Source organism: Polyodon spathula, chromosome 27, assembly GCF_017654505.1.
Source record: "Polyodon spathula isolate WHYD16114869_AA chromosome 27, ASM1765450v1, whole genome shotgun sequence".
NCBI classification, from domain to species: Eukaryota; Metazoa; Chordata; class Actinopteri; order Acipenseriformes; family Polyodontidae; genus Polyodon; species Polyodon spathula.
In genome coordinates this window covers 7,156,733-7,171,194 of record NC_054560.1, presented here as the reverse complement: position 1 = coordinate 7,171,194, position 14,462 = coordinate 7,156,733, and the positions used below count along the sequence as shown (strand labels likewise).

Genomic DNA, 14,462 nt, shown 5'->3' with positions numbered 1-14,462 from the left:
GGTGACTGGGAGTCCCGGGATATGTGCCATCCTTACCCGTTTGATCAGTTCTCCTCTCCCGACTGTATATAGAAGCGAAGCAGCCCAGCTGCTCTCAACGCCGACAAGAAAATTATTTATTCATGAGCTCCAAGGGCGAGGTTGTTAATAATTCATGATGTCTTCACTGGGCTTGAACTGCCTTGGGGATTACTGTACCGATTTATGCAGGGGGCTGAATATCTCGCGATCAAAAACTTAGCAGGTGCCCATACAAACCCATTATATATATATATATATATATATATATATATATATATATATAACAAAATGTGTCACGATGACCACCCACTGAACCCATTCCGCTGAGCTTTCAAACTAAAAAGACCCACAGGACGGGAATACAATAGGGCTTGTCTTTGTGCTGTAACTTAGATACTAAGACAAGACTGTAACATCTGCCAGATCAAAGTTTAACCCATAGCAAAAGCACAACATAGTGGCTTGACTTGAAAACAACTTGACTTGTTTTGGTGCTGCGTTTTCATTTAGTGTATGTATTGTATTATGCTATGCTAATTAGATGTGGTCTATGCTGAGCTTCCTTGACCAGGTCACCATTTTAAATGAGAATTTGTTTTGGTGTTTGATGCATTTTTACTAAATAGAAACCTTTTTGTTTCTGTGGTGCGCATGGTTGTAAATGCAACCAATGCATGCAGTTCAACTGTGCAATAAGTTGTGCATGTAATGCATGCTCCTGATTGGTTGCAACGAGTTATAAATAGGGTTGCATGTTCTTGTAGCTCAAGAATACTCAAGAATACAGACACATGAGGCACCCGTAGTTTGGAGGGAAACCTTGGTAAACTGTGGCAAATGCATAGTGCTGTATGGCCATGGGGAGTGCAAGAGGAAACTGATGTTAAATTACTGTGCTGAACTTTATCAGACTGACTGTTACCTGCAACCATATCAACTTGGGGCAAGGTTGATTCTAGCTGGGTCTAGAACCTCCGATGAAGATCACGGGGTTGCATTCTAGATCCTAATCTCTCAGCATGATTGTGTACGGAAGTTCCAGACTGAAATGAAGTTTTCCGTTCCCTATCGAGGAGTTTTCTTCACCTCAGTGGATTTATCTGAAGGTGTGTTCAATTCCTCCACATAGCAGGGATATGTGAATTGAGAATGACTTTACAAATTTCTCATCAACTGCATTTCTTCTCAAAACAACAGACCTGATAAAATGACTAGATACCCCAGACAATTTGTTTAGCAGCTAAAGTCCCTAATATCAGCAAATGCACCCATGCTGTTTTAATTGTATTTCTATACAGCTCTCCTGGGTTTTATTTTCCCCAGTACAGCAGGTGATGCATAGTTCCACAGGATACTTTATAGTGTCAATCTATGAGATGTAACATGAGTCTTAGGTGAGCATGAGGTAGGCACAGCCTAGAGAGACGTGCTAGGGGTTGATGCAAGGCTGTATGAATGTTGGACGGGAGCCCTTTTTAATTCTAAAGCGGCTTCTATTCAGATCAAAGAATCGATGAAACGCTTCCATTATTACAGTGAAATAAAGGGAGGAAACCTGATCCACATGCTGCCACAGGTTCTTTGTTTGAGCATTGTCATATCTGAAATATCCAGAGCTGCTATAAAGGCACCAGGCACAACCACAGCGATGGCCCTGGAACATAAGAGCTGTGCACGAGAATGGGGAACAAACAGACTATATTTACAGCAGAACAGCTAGATGCATATCAGGTCAGTTCAACTTTCTGGTTTTTATTTTAAGTAATGATGGTTAAGCGATGCAGGGCGTCAATTGGCTTTTCTTTTTTTTCAGGGTTTGCTGATCAAACCACTCGCTGCTCTTGTTCACTGTGAACCGTAGACTTGTGTGTTTGTGTGATTGTGTGCATGTTGGGTTGCCATCATTTGACAGGGAGGTCAGAGTGCGAGTGGACGAGTTTAAACCCAAGTTTTTCATCTTTTGCATGGTTCACATTCTGAGTTCCTTTTACATTAAAGTGCTGTGTGAAAGCTGTCAATAATACAATCCTCACTTGTTTCAGCCACTGAAAAAGTAGCTTCAGCTGTAATAACTGGACACCAGAAACAAAATGTTCAATTTAGAAGACCCAGGTTAAAACTCTTTATAGGTGGCAAACTGAGTGTGTGCGTGAGTCTAGTTTAGTGATTCAACATAATCCAGAGAGCCATACAATCCATTTTTGGGGCACTGCGGTTTTTAATCTATATTTTTTATACAAGTTATAAATTTAAATTTGTTGAATTATAATAAATAATTATCCTGGGTTGACAAATAGCTGCATTGTAGATTACTTTAGATTTTAAGCATACTTTCTGAAACAATGCTACAGTGTGCCTAGATCTATTGCACACCTCTGAGATGCTGGGATAATGAAGGCTATATCTTGGCAACCACTTGCATGATTTTGATGGGCATTTCTTATGAGTCTATTCCACAAGAAGACCTAATTAGAACTGACCCTAGTATCTCTTGTTTTCTATCTATCATTTAATTTTCATAGTTTTTCAATTGGATTATATACTATTGTAGTATACTATTTTATTTAACTTTCCTATTAAATTGATGCTATAGATCTACTTAGTGATTGAACTGCCCACTATACTATTCATACAAAAAAACCCATACAAAGACACTAATTAGCTTGATGCATCTCTTACCAGTCTGCTGTCACCTTTTTTTCATTTTTAGGACTGTACATTTTTCACAAGAAAAGAAATATTAAGGTAAGACAGCTTTCCTTTTGTAATTTCTGCTTTGGTCAGGTCTTTAATCTGGATAGATCGGAATATAGCAGCGTCAGTATCTTGGGTTCAATTTAAAAAAAAAAAAAAGAAAAAAAGGACATGTTCTTCTTTCTGTCACTGTCTAACTCAAACAGGACGTTGTCATCAGCTCTGGGGTGCCCCGCTCCCCAGCAATCCTAGCGATTCCTTTGCCTTCTTTTCCAGACTCTTCCACAGATACCGAGACCTGGCACCACAGCTTGTTCCCCTGGACTACACCAGCAAGCCAGATGTGAAGCTTCCTTATGAGTTGATTGCCAGCATGCCCGAGCTGAAGGTGCGCACAGTGCTTGTAATAGCCAAGGATTTACTATTAGACTCAATAATTCATCTCTGACTAATTGACAGGAGTCTTGGAGGGGGTATCAGTAATTTAATACCTGCCACCTTGGAGTACTGCATCCTGTGCAAGACCCATTATAGGCAATTGAAGCCAGTACCCAGCCCTTTAGACACAATACAGGTGCACTCTAGTTTGTAAAGGAGTAATTAGTTCCCATTTGAAGCCAGATGTCTCTGCCAGAATATGGAAAACCTAGGAAAGAGCTGAATAAATATTATTTAACAGTGATTTCAATTTATCTGCATATAAACTGCCATAATACAATGTACTACACTGATTTTACTGTTGTTTGTTTCATACGAGGAAGCTATAGGATTCCTCTGTAATATATCTAGTATTGTGTTTCAGCACTGTCAGTCTGAGCAGTTGTCAGTTTTACAGCGTATTTTAAGTTTTTGGGGTCTGAGATGTAGTGTTGAATACAGAGTGTTTGGGAGTTAAAGACAGCAGGACACAGGGAGGGGAGCCGGTCTGTCGAAGAACACCAGCATCTTGGTGAAAACTTGGAAATGCAAGTTTAAAGGTTTTCAAACCTGATTTGTTTTGTGTTTTAAAAAATTAATAAAGATCTATTTGTTTTACTTATATATTGCAATCCACCTCCAATCCACACAAACCCTGCATGACAATATTATTAGAGGTATATATATTATTAGAGGTGTATATATTATTAAAGGTGTATATTATTAGAGGTGTATATATTATTAAAGGTGTATATTATTAGAGGTGTATATATTATTAAAGGTGTATATTATTAGAGGTGTATATATTATTAAAGGTGTATATTATTAGAGGTGTATATATTATTAAAGGTGTATATATATTATTATAGGTATATATATTATTAAAGGTGTATATTATTAGAGGTGTATATATTATTAAAGGTGTATATATATTATTAGAGGTGTATATATTATTAAGAGGTGTATATATTATTAGAGGTGTATATATTATTAAAGGTGTATATTATTAGAGGTGTATATATTATTAAAGGTGTATATTATTAGAGGTGTATATATTATTAAAGGTGTATATTATTAGAGGTGTATATATTATTAAAGGTGTATATTATTAGAGGTGTATATATTATTAAAGGTGTATATTATTAGAGGTGTATATATTATTAAAGGTGTATATTATTAGAGGTGTATATATTATTAAAGGTGTATATTATTAGAGGTGTATATATTATTAAAGGTGTATATTATTAGAGGTGTATATATTATTAAAGGTGTATATTATTAGAGGTGTATATATTATTAAAGGTGTATATATATTATTATAGGTATATATATATATATTATTAGAGGTGTGTATATATTATTAGAGGTGTATATTTCGCAAGTACTTGTGTAGGTGCAGTCTCTCAGTTTGAATTAACAGTGTGGGTTTGTAATGGGTAAAACATCTTGTTTCTCTGGACCGCAGGACAACCCTTTCCGACAGAGGATAGCAGCGGTTTTTTCAGAGGACGGCGAGGGGAACATGACCCTGGACGATTTCCTGGACATGTTTTCAGTGCTCAGTGAAATGGCACCCAGAGATCTGAAAGCATACTATGCTTTTAAAATTTACGGTGAGGGCCGAGATGCGGTATTTTACCCAAACCAACTTACAGAAACTAGGGGGTGAACTGCTGCTGCAGAGTCATTTACAAAAACCTCTGGTTTTACATCTCTTCTGAAGGACATTTCTCAAGGAGGGTACATCAGTCAATGGCTGAGGTGGGATTTGAACCTGTTGGCAGCAAGCCCTTTCACCCCTGTGGTTCAGCAATATAAGCATAAGGAAATTATACTAACTGATGCTTTATTTCAGCAGAGTGGTGTGAGTATCCCACTTGCTGTCTGCAGTATTTTGTGCAACCTTGTTAATCCCACTGCGCCACGGAAGAAAGAATAGGGATAGTCAGAGCTTTAAATGAGACAACTTGACAATAACAGGCAGTAAAAAGACATTTAGGAATAATTTATAAGCCCATTATATTAATGTCCCGGTTTTCAAACCCCTGCATGTGTGTTAGCATGCCAGCTTTTTCTAATGAAAGCATGCTGACAGACAAGCTGTTCTAAAGCACGGGCCGAGTCATGGGTCAAGGAAAGTTTTCATATATTATTGATGCAAGTTAAAATAAAAGGCACTGAGACTTGGGCAGATAACTGCGGTGCGTCAGTACAGTAAATGAGCGATTACGGCTGCTGATTGGAAGAAAAGAAAAGAAAGAGTATCAGGTTTAAACAGAACTTCACCTTATCAAGAGACAATATTTATTGCTTCAATGTATCACGTAATAAAGGCCCTGGCAAGTCCGGGGAAATGTTTATTTATAGATGTTGGAAAAGGGGGATTAATTTATGAATGTATCCCAGAATGCAGCAGCGGTCACAAAACACAACAATACAGGCCAATCGCCTCTTAAACCCAGGAGGTTGACAATAGATATCAGGGAGCTACTGAACCCTAGAGGACACAGACAAGCCCTTCAGGTGTTGGCTTGAGTTCACCAGGCACCTGGCCAGTAGGGTTCTGCTGTAGCCCTGTGAGTGACTTAGCCCTTGAACTGAGGGACAGACAGGACCAAAGCGACGCTACCTTCTGCTGTCTTTTCAGATTTCAATGACGACGATTACATCTGCAAGTCGGACCTCGAGAAGACGCTGACGAGGCTGACCCGGAACGAGCTGACCCCGGAGGAGGTGCGGCTGGTCTGTGAGAAGGTTATGGACGAGGCCGACCTCGACAACGATGGCAGGCTCTCCCTGGAGGACTTCCAGCACATGATCGCGCGCGCTCCCGACTTCCTCAGGTGAAGCACAGCAGCCCTTTGTTTCCAACAGCTCAGACACCACTGACGCTGTTTCCATCAGCACAAAAAACATGCACTCAGAGCGCCCACATCGCCCACATCATAGCCCCTTCCTGAGCCACAATCATTATGTCAAACAAAGATAATGCAATCTAAAATCATATCACTGTACTGTCAGCTATTTTCTCTAGCTGCAAGTACCTCATTTGGACAGGGATAACTTTCTTAAAACTTATATTGTAATGGTTACTGTTTTTATTTTGCATAACAAAAAGTCTATTGTCTGCAAACATTTAGAAATATTCTGTTTTTTTTTTTTTTGAAACCTCCTCTATTTTTGCTCAACAGTACATTTCATATCAGAATATGAGGAACGGTCATGTGGACTCCCAGCGGTTATAATTAAGGCAGCAGGCAACAATGAGGCTTTCCTGCACCGGACAGTAAAAGACTGAAGGACTATGAACATTCTTCTAAAACCGAAAAAGCTGGCTGTTGGAATGGTGCACGCATTTCCAGAATTGTGTACCGCTACTTGTTTCTACATTTTCTGTTGTTTTCCTGTCACCCAGGTTTTCAATCATTAGCGAGCATGTCAGCAGCACTGTGATTTCAAAAGAAACATCCAGGTTCAACTAGCGGTGGCTGTACTCCAGTCCTTAAATGGTTAAATCACTACCCCAGGCTCTATTTGTTTTTGACTGCATCGGCTATCCGATGATTAAAATGGCCAGTGCAATGTTGCCACAAGCCCTTTTTTTTTTTTTGGGGGGGGGGGGGGGGGGGGGGGGGGGGGGGGGGGGGGGGGGGGGGGGGGGGGGGGGAGTTTGAAGAAACTTCTTTGCAAACACGTTTGTGGAAAATGTATTTTCCAAATATTCTTTTTCTGATTTTCCGCCTCAACAGCGACCAAAAACGTAATTCTCCTCCCTGCTTTTCTTTGTCGCAACTGATCCGAGTGGAGATGCCATAACTTACAAATGTTTCTACTGTGTTTCGGACAGAGTCAGTTAGCTGCAGCTCCTCCACCTGTAACCTTTGTTCAGACTCGATCAATCGCTTACTAATAAGATACGCATTAGACAAGATTCTTGTGGCAGGCTGGCGAGTGGATAGAGGCCCAGAGACAGACTGCAGTTCAAAAAAATAACTATTTTATTATAAATAAACACAAAATGAAAGGGCACAAGGGCCAAAACAAAACAATTTAAACACAAAGAAAGACAAAAAGCAAAATTTACAAAAATAACAATCTCCAGGCTGGGCAATGCCTTCACTGGATTCAAGCTCTCCAAACAACCAAAAAAAAAAAAAAACCAACCTGCTTCCTCAGCTCCCTCTCCCCAAATGAGAAGCAGAGGCCTCCTTTTATATCAGGTGGCTGGGCGCTGATTGATCGTTAATCAACCTAATCAACTAATCAACCCCAGCCACCTGAACATAATAAACCCAGGCAGGCAGGGGAAGTTAACCCCATCCCTGCCAATTTAAAAGGGCAGAGCTTTGCTCTGCCACAATTCTCTACCTAGGATCTTCAAACTACTGTTAGGAAAGGAAGAGACAATTAGGAAATCGCAGACACTCCTGATTGAGGGAATACTTCTGTGATACCAAGTTAGGAAAAATCCTGTCCTAGCCATGAAAGATAAGATAGCTAGGTGGTCACCTGTTTTAAAAAAAAAAGTCTTCTGAACTTAATAAGTCTTGAAGACTGAACTAAATCTGAAAAAAGCCAAGACAATACTGAGTATTGTTACAGGGGGAATGATAGCTGGAAATGACAGCAAAAACTAAATAATCACATATATATATATAAAAAAAAGAAATATTACAAAACATCACACCAGATATGCAAACTGACAAATTACCACAGCAAAATTAAATTTGATTTGATGTAATATATAAAAAGGATATACATGTGCTATTATTTACTGTAAGTTCGAATGTGTGTTTAATATTTACATAAATAAAAGGTCTTTGTTAAATCATTTTGTTTTGTTTATTTTTTTATCTATACATTAAAAGTAACTACTAAAATTCCTTGACATATCTCATCTAGTTTTTTTTATGTCTAAACACTAAAATGTATTTCATTAAATATTGTATCTGATAACTGTTTAACACACCAGAAACAGCATGTGAATTTCTGAAACATTTAAGAATTTATCTAAATATCTAATTTATTTATCTAACTGTGCCCTACTTGCTCCTGCATGAGCATTATAATGCAACTGATCAGTTCCATGTTGATGTCCAGACTTCCCTTTTCTATTATCTGAAAACCAGCAGTGATCCAGAGAATTGATTGTTTGAGTCTCATGAACAGAACACTAAGTTATTTTGTTACACGCTATGCGGTTCCAAATGTGTTAGCGTTACATTTATTGGCTGGTATTTTACAATTATGCATGGCGGGCCCCAATTCTGTATTTTCAAAAATCTTGTGAAAAAAAAAGAAAGTTATTTTAGATGATCAATAATATCCTGGGGCAAACGGAGGTGGCTGATGGTATTCCAGTGGGAGAGCTGGCTGCTTTTTACCACTGTCTTTGGTTTTTACACATGGATTAAGCCCAACAGTATTTAAAAAACCCTTCGAGCTCCAACTCACAGAAGGAGCGGCTGTGGAATTAGTGGCAGTCTTGTCGGTCTGAATGGCTTCCTGGGTTTCCAGTTCTGATGGCAGTTCCTGGTAAATGTTTTTAGTCTCTTTGCTGTTTCCCTGGAAGCCCGAGCTGAAATCATTGATCTTATCAGGACTGCTCTCAGCAGATTTTGCCTGAAAGGGCTCTGAATGTCCACGCGTCTCTGTGGCTCCCCCTTTCTTTTTCAGGGAGTTCTTTTTTAAGGTGAGGCCGATGGTGTTGCTCTGTGTTCTGAATTCTTTTTCCATTTCTTTTATGACATTCTTCACCTTACAAAGCTGTTCGCCGAAGAAGATCCCACTGCCGGACGCTTTACTTGCCTCTCTCTCGGAGGCGGTAGAATTTGTTAAAGGGATTTCCGTGGGCCTTTTTGCTGGAGACGGCTCCTGTGCCCTGGTGGGAGGCAGAAAGGTCCTAGGTGGTAGTGGAGGAGCCTCTTTGAAAATCGTTTCTGTGCTCTGGGACCTCTTTGACAAGTTCTTCCAGGGTAAGGGCTCAGGTTTATCATCTGAAATCTGAAATACACACGGACAATGCTCAGCTGTCTCATTGAATCATCGCCTTCTAATACTCGACTGTGGATCAAAAAAAAAACTGAAATACAGACAGAAAGAAGCAGTAATGCATGGACAGGTTAAAGAAGCATGCAGCAGCAAGTCAAGTCATCAATCAGATAGACTCAAACAGCTGTTAACGTCACTTTTCAAGTTTGGTTATTGGAGCAAGGTAGAAGTTCCTGTGCAGTGATCATTCTAGACAGACATTAGGCTCTCTGTGATAATGGACCCTGCATTACACAGATCACTTGACACTTCAAAGTCATTTTTACGTCCATTATAATCCATTAAGGAACCTCTGTTCCACCATTATGTCAATGCTGTAGGAAAGTTCTGGGGTATAAAATATGGCTGAAATAGTGCGAAGGTCTGGATGTATTACAGATAGTTTTAAATGTAATACTGCTTTGTTTGTCGTGCCCCACTTACTCTTGCATCATTCAGGAGGTTCATGGAAGACAGCTCCTTGCTAAGACTGGGGTAAAGTCTATTCACAGGGAAGGTGTCCTGAAATCCAGCTGAGGGTTGCGGATCCCTAGTTTTGAGGTTTCGGTCTCTCGACCGGAGGAGTGAAGGTCGTGACGGGAGGGGTGGAGGCACGTCCCTGAGTGAACGGAGTTCTGGAGCTGCCTGAGGTTTTGGAAGGCTCCTTGGGAATGGAACGGGAGCAATGGAGCTGGAGTCAGCAGAGGGCTGTTTCTTTGAAAACAGCAGCTCTGCATAATCAGCGTCATCTTTCGAGATCTGCAAAGCAAAAAAAGGCAGGATGCTTTTCATATATCAACTAAAAAAGGTAAGGCTCAAAGGTACACTCACAGTGAATCACCAGTCCACGTACCTCACCCCTATTCCACTCGTGTGAAGAGAAAAGCATGCAGACTGATTATACTCTATTTAGGACAAGAACCACTTCCCAGTTGTGTTTGCCCTCATGTAAAAAACGTGCCCTTATTTTATGCATTCTGGATGCTTACCTGCCCACAAGGAACAGTTAGAATCTCATTGTAAGGCATGATGGGAAGTCTTTGGTGGAAATCCACCAAGTGGTCAAGAGATTTGTAGGATGTGGCCTCTCCCACGATAGTATACTGGCCATTCCTTAGCACATCAATCATGAAGTGCCTGCAGCAATCCACAGTTCTACATGCAGGGGAAAGAACAGGAAAAAAACACTGCATTCTTATTGTGGCTCATTGAGGACATAAAAAAAAACATGCTTATGTCTACATTCTGAGATCATTTATACCGAGATCTCCACATAACACATTTCTATTTCTTTTTTTCTCCCCACTGTCATTAAAGATCCACTGTAGAAATAAGGGTCAGCGTTTGAGAACCGCCCATTGGAAGAATGACTCCTGTTTATATTTTGGCATGCCCATGTTAACAGCATCATATGGCAGTTCTGCTTGGTCTGGTATTTGTTCTCTACACATTGTGTTTACATTGCTGTGCTGATTCTGCTAGGGAAAATAATATATTCTCACCTGTAAGATAAGGTATACCCGATGCGACTTTCACTGACCCTGATCAAGAAACAACCTGCAGCTTTATTCTGCAATAAATCTTCTGCATCCCTGTGACAACAAAAAGAAAAACGTCAGCGATATATATATATATATATATATATATATATATATATATATATATATATATATATATATATATATATATATATATATATATATATATATATATATATATATGGGTAAAATCTGTTGTTCTTTTAGGTCTTACTTCCTTGTGATAATTCCATGAAACCATTCGGGAAAAGCACCATTCCTCATAACGCAATCCACCTGGAACTCCGTGAACCACTTTATCGCCGCGTCGCGTTTCCTGCACATTCCTGGATTGTCCATTCTTTCTGCGATCTGATCAAGGCAAAGGGCTCAGAAATCAGCTTGAAAAGGATCTGAAAAAAAGAACTTTTTTTTTTCCAGTCCACATTTTAAGATGATACATTGTAATTCAGGGCCGCACACTGAAAGCCACTGCGATCAATAATCAATAAATCCATGAACTGAAAACAAAAACAAAAATTGAATATTTGCTATTTATCGTTTAAATAAACGTCAGGCGGAACTTAACAGTTCACTGCTGTTTAGTTGCTCTGTTTTTTCAGATCAGACAGGACGACACAGATACAAGGCACTGCACCCCACTCACATTGCGAAACCGCAAAACACACTGTACCCTAGCTACAATTTGCATGTCAGATGTAACCTCGAAACTAGCTAATCTCATTCATAGGCAGCTCCAGGAAAGGAAAATACATACAACCTAAGGGGCTTTGAAAGTTCAATACCACTTTCATTTTACTCATGTTATGATAATCAACAGCATGCGTGCAGTTTATGGTTTATGATCTTAAGAAGAGAAAAAAAAGAAGACAGCTCAGCTCATTTAATATGGGGGCCAAGCATATGATACCTCTGGTATTTTAATAAGAGGGCCAAACATATGATATTTTGTTGCCACCTTATACATGTTCAAAACATCTTATGCAATTAGTGCTAGCTGGAGGTGTTGCAGCATGCAGTATTTGGGTGTGTCAGGACCACTGAATCGGAACAGAAGGGTTTTCTGTATTTGGACTATGCTTCAAAACAACCACCACAGCTTAACGTGGAAAATACGCAACAGGTGGCCACGTGATTCAGAGATTCAACCGAGACTCTTGTCACGTATCTTTGGCCCATTTTTAACAGCACCAAACACTTTAGAACACAGCGCAATGAGGCTCTGGGAATAAGCGGGCTTGTTTATTGTTGGGGAGGCGTTATTGAGATTAAAATAGTCCAGAGCCTGTTGAACTTCCTTTAAACGTCAATTTTGATCACATACAGCGTCTGGTTGAACAACAAAACACAATAACTGGATCGATATAACTAAAAAGGGTGATAAGGTCTTAAAGAGTCGCTACAACTGTTTAAATAATGTAGTCATTGATAAACAATAGGACTGGTGCTATAAAACACCCCCTTCAAATACAATGCCATGGGCAATGTTGCATTGCATTGCTGTTATTATTTTAAATAATTCCAGTCTGGAAAATTACGCAAACTACAAAGCAGTCCTTTTTCCGGGATCATTTTAATATTCAAATAATACTGCTTCCGACACATTTCTGAAAATGCCTTCCTCAAAAAACGTGTTTTACCGTGAATCCTATATTAAACACATTGAGGCTTGGTATACACAGTGGAACACAGGAACTAAAATACATTTAATACATATATCATCATTGCAATGATGAAAATCTGTATGGGGGAAAAATCATTTGTTGCAAAAAATAACTGTGTTTATAGCATCTATAATAATAATAATAATATAATAATAATAATAATAATAATAATAATAATAATAATAATAATAATAATAATAATAATGCCTTCTTGTTCACTGACATAGTGCCTGTCGCTCCTGTTCATCAGGTAAGGTCCCGCCGCTGCTACTAATATTCAACAATATGGCATGCAACCAACGAGCAGATCGGTCGGTAATCATGTCCAGAAACAGAAATGCCATCCCTCTACCTTAATGTAGATCTGGTACCGTTCTGTTTACACATTAACCACGGAATACAGCCTATGTGAAATATACTTCATAGTTAACAGCATTGTAATAATAATAATAGACTCCTATATCATTTTGCTGGTTCCTTTCCCGCATGCAGTACGGTAGCCTCGCGTCTATTCGGCTCGCATGAAGTGCACAAGTGCTCATTATGAATTGTTGATAAATGGTGGTGAATTAAGGCAAGAGACACGACGTGCTTCTTTTTTATGGTTGATGGCGCTCAGATTACCCTCGCGTCTCTACCTTGATCAGAGGTAGCCCAAATAACAAAAACTACACTGAGAATAACACACATTGCAATATGAAATCCGGTGTTTTCAAAGCCTGGGAACTTACCTGCCTGAAAACTCCGCTTCGTCCTCTCAGCTTGGGAGACGTTGGGGACTGCAGTTCCTTCCCGCACCTGTCACTTCGGGGCTGAAAGGGGCGGGGTTAAGCCAGGTGCGTTGTGCAGACACTGGCACGCAAGTTGATTCTATTCAATCTGACATCACTACTTACATTTCCTTTTGAATTTATTACAGAAACACAAAAAGTAGTGGAATATATACTCTAATGCTGTATATGCATTCTTTTACGTATTGTACTTCAATGTGATGGCATTTTAATTTGATTAAAAAAAAAACAAAAAAAAACGAATTAGTAAATAACAGGTTTACTCATTTACAGTAAGTGTTTCACTCAAGGGACTTACAGCTACTGCGTTACTAAACAGATAGCAATGCTCTGTGTCGACATTAATTATCAAGCCGAGGCAGCGCCCATTTCAATTTGTTAAGTATCGTTTCCTGATACATAGAGACTTGATTTCGACAGGTGGATAGCCACAGAGTGGTAGCTGGGTAATAAAACACGGGTTACCTACGCATGTCCAAAATAAACTTAATTCTACATCACTGAGCAATCATAGAATTTCCACCCATAATATTACAGAATCTAACCAGAGGGGTACAGCTGTAGCAACTTTGTAACTGCTAAAATAAGTTTATAAACACACAGCCTAATCCGAGTTATTACACAAGTAATCCATACGCTCATTTGCTTTATTCCTGTATGCTAGCAACCTGAGCACATGCAATGCTAGTTTTGCAATTATGAAACATGTGAATACAAAATAGCATAAACGTGACGATGAAACGATTTTACTGTTCCTGGCCGGGGCAAAACATTAAGGGTGAAAAATATATTCATTCATTAGAGAGAGAGAGAGAGAGGGAGAGAGAGAGAGAGAGAGAGATGATACAAGATCACAGACTTTTTTATTTTTTGCTTGGTTTTTTTACAGGAAAAAAGGCTACCTGGCAACGTGTGAATTTTGCCACGCCCTGTATTAAGAGATGCATTATATAAGACCGATCACGTGATGTGACATGTTACCCCTGCAGTATTGTGGTTCACTTGAGCGTCATTGCCGGGCAAGCCTATGCAATAATACTGCTCAGTCACACTCAGCATGACAGAGGCTTCAGACATCTCCCAGGACCAGCACAATCCACAGGACCAATCCAACTGAGCATGTGTGGGGTGAACTTGAAGTTCCAGTCGAAGCCACAGCTGTGATCGGGGCAAATAGTGGCTCAAACCGATATGAAGGACAGGTTGTAATGAAATGAAGAGAGCAGACAGTGTACATTATAATAACCCGTATAACAGGGTCATACACTTTGTATAGAAACCATTTATAGACAGAAAAAAGTACACTA

General features: G+C 39.4%; 2 protein-coding genes across 4 annotated transcripts; one reads left to right on the top strand and one right to left on the bottom strand.

Moving 5' to 3' along the window:
* The first annotated feature begins 1,606 nt into the window (after positions 1 to 1,606).
* On the top strand, positions 1,607 to 6,714 carry cib3 (calcium and integrin binding family member 3). The gene is made up of 6 exons (XM_041231261.1): positions 1,607 to 1,752; positions 2,732 to 2,766; positions 2,992 to 3,103; positions 4,598 to 4,745; positions 5,780 to 5,975; positions 6,324 to 6,714. The coding sequence occupies exons 1-6, from the start codon at positions 1,702 to 1,704 to the stop codon at positions 6,343 to 6,345; spliced, it is 564 nt and encodes a 187-aa protein (XP_041087195.1). The 5' UTR covers positions 1,607 to 1,701; the 3' UTR covers positions 6,346 to 6,714.
* Positions 6,715 to 7,798: 1,084 nt separating this feature from the next.
* On the bottom strand, positions 7,799 to 13,303 carry LOC121301645 (hematopoietic SH2 domain-containing protein homolog). 3 transcript variants are annotated; one of them, XM_041231208.1, is made up of 6 exons: positions 13,096 to 13,303; positions 10,915 to 11,092; positions 10,665 to 10,754; positions 10,152 to 10,317; positions 9,607 to 9,921; positions 7,799 to 9,135 (listed from the first exon to the last, which is right to left on the bottom strand). In XM_041231208.1, exons 2-6 carry the CDS (start codon positions 11,037 to 11,039, stop codon positions 8,449 to 8,451), a joined length of 1,383 nt encoding a protein of 460 aa, XP_041087142.1. In that variant the 5' UTR covers positions 11,040 to 11,092; positions 13,096 to 13,303; the 3' UTR covers positions 7,799 to 8,448. The 3 variants fall into 3 exon arrangements, with proteins under 3 accessions (XP_041087142.1, XP_041087144.1, XP_041087143.1); XM_041231210.1 differs by having other exon boundaries at positions 10,915 to 11,051; XM_041231209.1 differs by lacking the exon at positions 13,096 to 13,303 and having other exon boundaries at positions 10,915 to 12,452.
* Between the last annotated feature and the right edge of the window lie 1,159 nt (positions 13,304 to 14,462).

Bases quoted from the DNA above. Each gene is read 5' to 3' on its own strand.
- cib3 (XM_041231261.1), top strand. From the start codon at position 1,702: ATGGGGAACAAACAGACTATATTTACAGCAGAACAGCTAGATGCATAT. The intron at 1,753-2,731 runs GTCAGTTCAACT...TTTCATTTTTAG, and splicing joins AACAGCTAGATGCATATCAG to GACTGTACATTTTTCACAAG. The intron at 3,104-4,597 runs GTGCGCACAGTG...TCTGGACCGCAG, and splicing joins CCAGCATGCCCGAGCTGAAG to GACAACCCTTTCCGACAGAG.
- LOC121301645 (XM_041231208.1), bottom strand. From the start codon at position 11,039: ATGGACAATCCAGGAATGTGCAGGAAACGCGACGCGGCGATAAAGTGG. The intron at 10,755-10,914 runs GTAAGACCTAAA...TTGTTGTCACAG, and splicing joins CATGGAATTATCACAAGGAA to GGATGCAGAAGATTTATTGC. The intron at 9,922-10,151 runs GTAAGCATCCAG...TTTGCTTTGCAG, and splicing joins TAACTGTTCCTTGTGGGCAG to ATCTCGAAAGATGACGCTGA.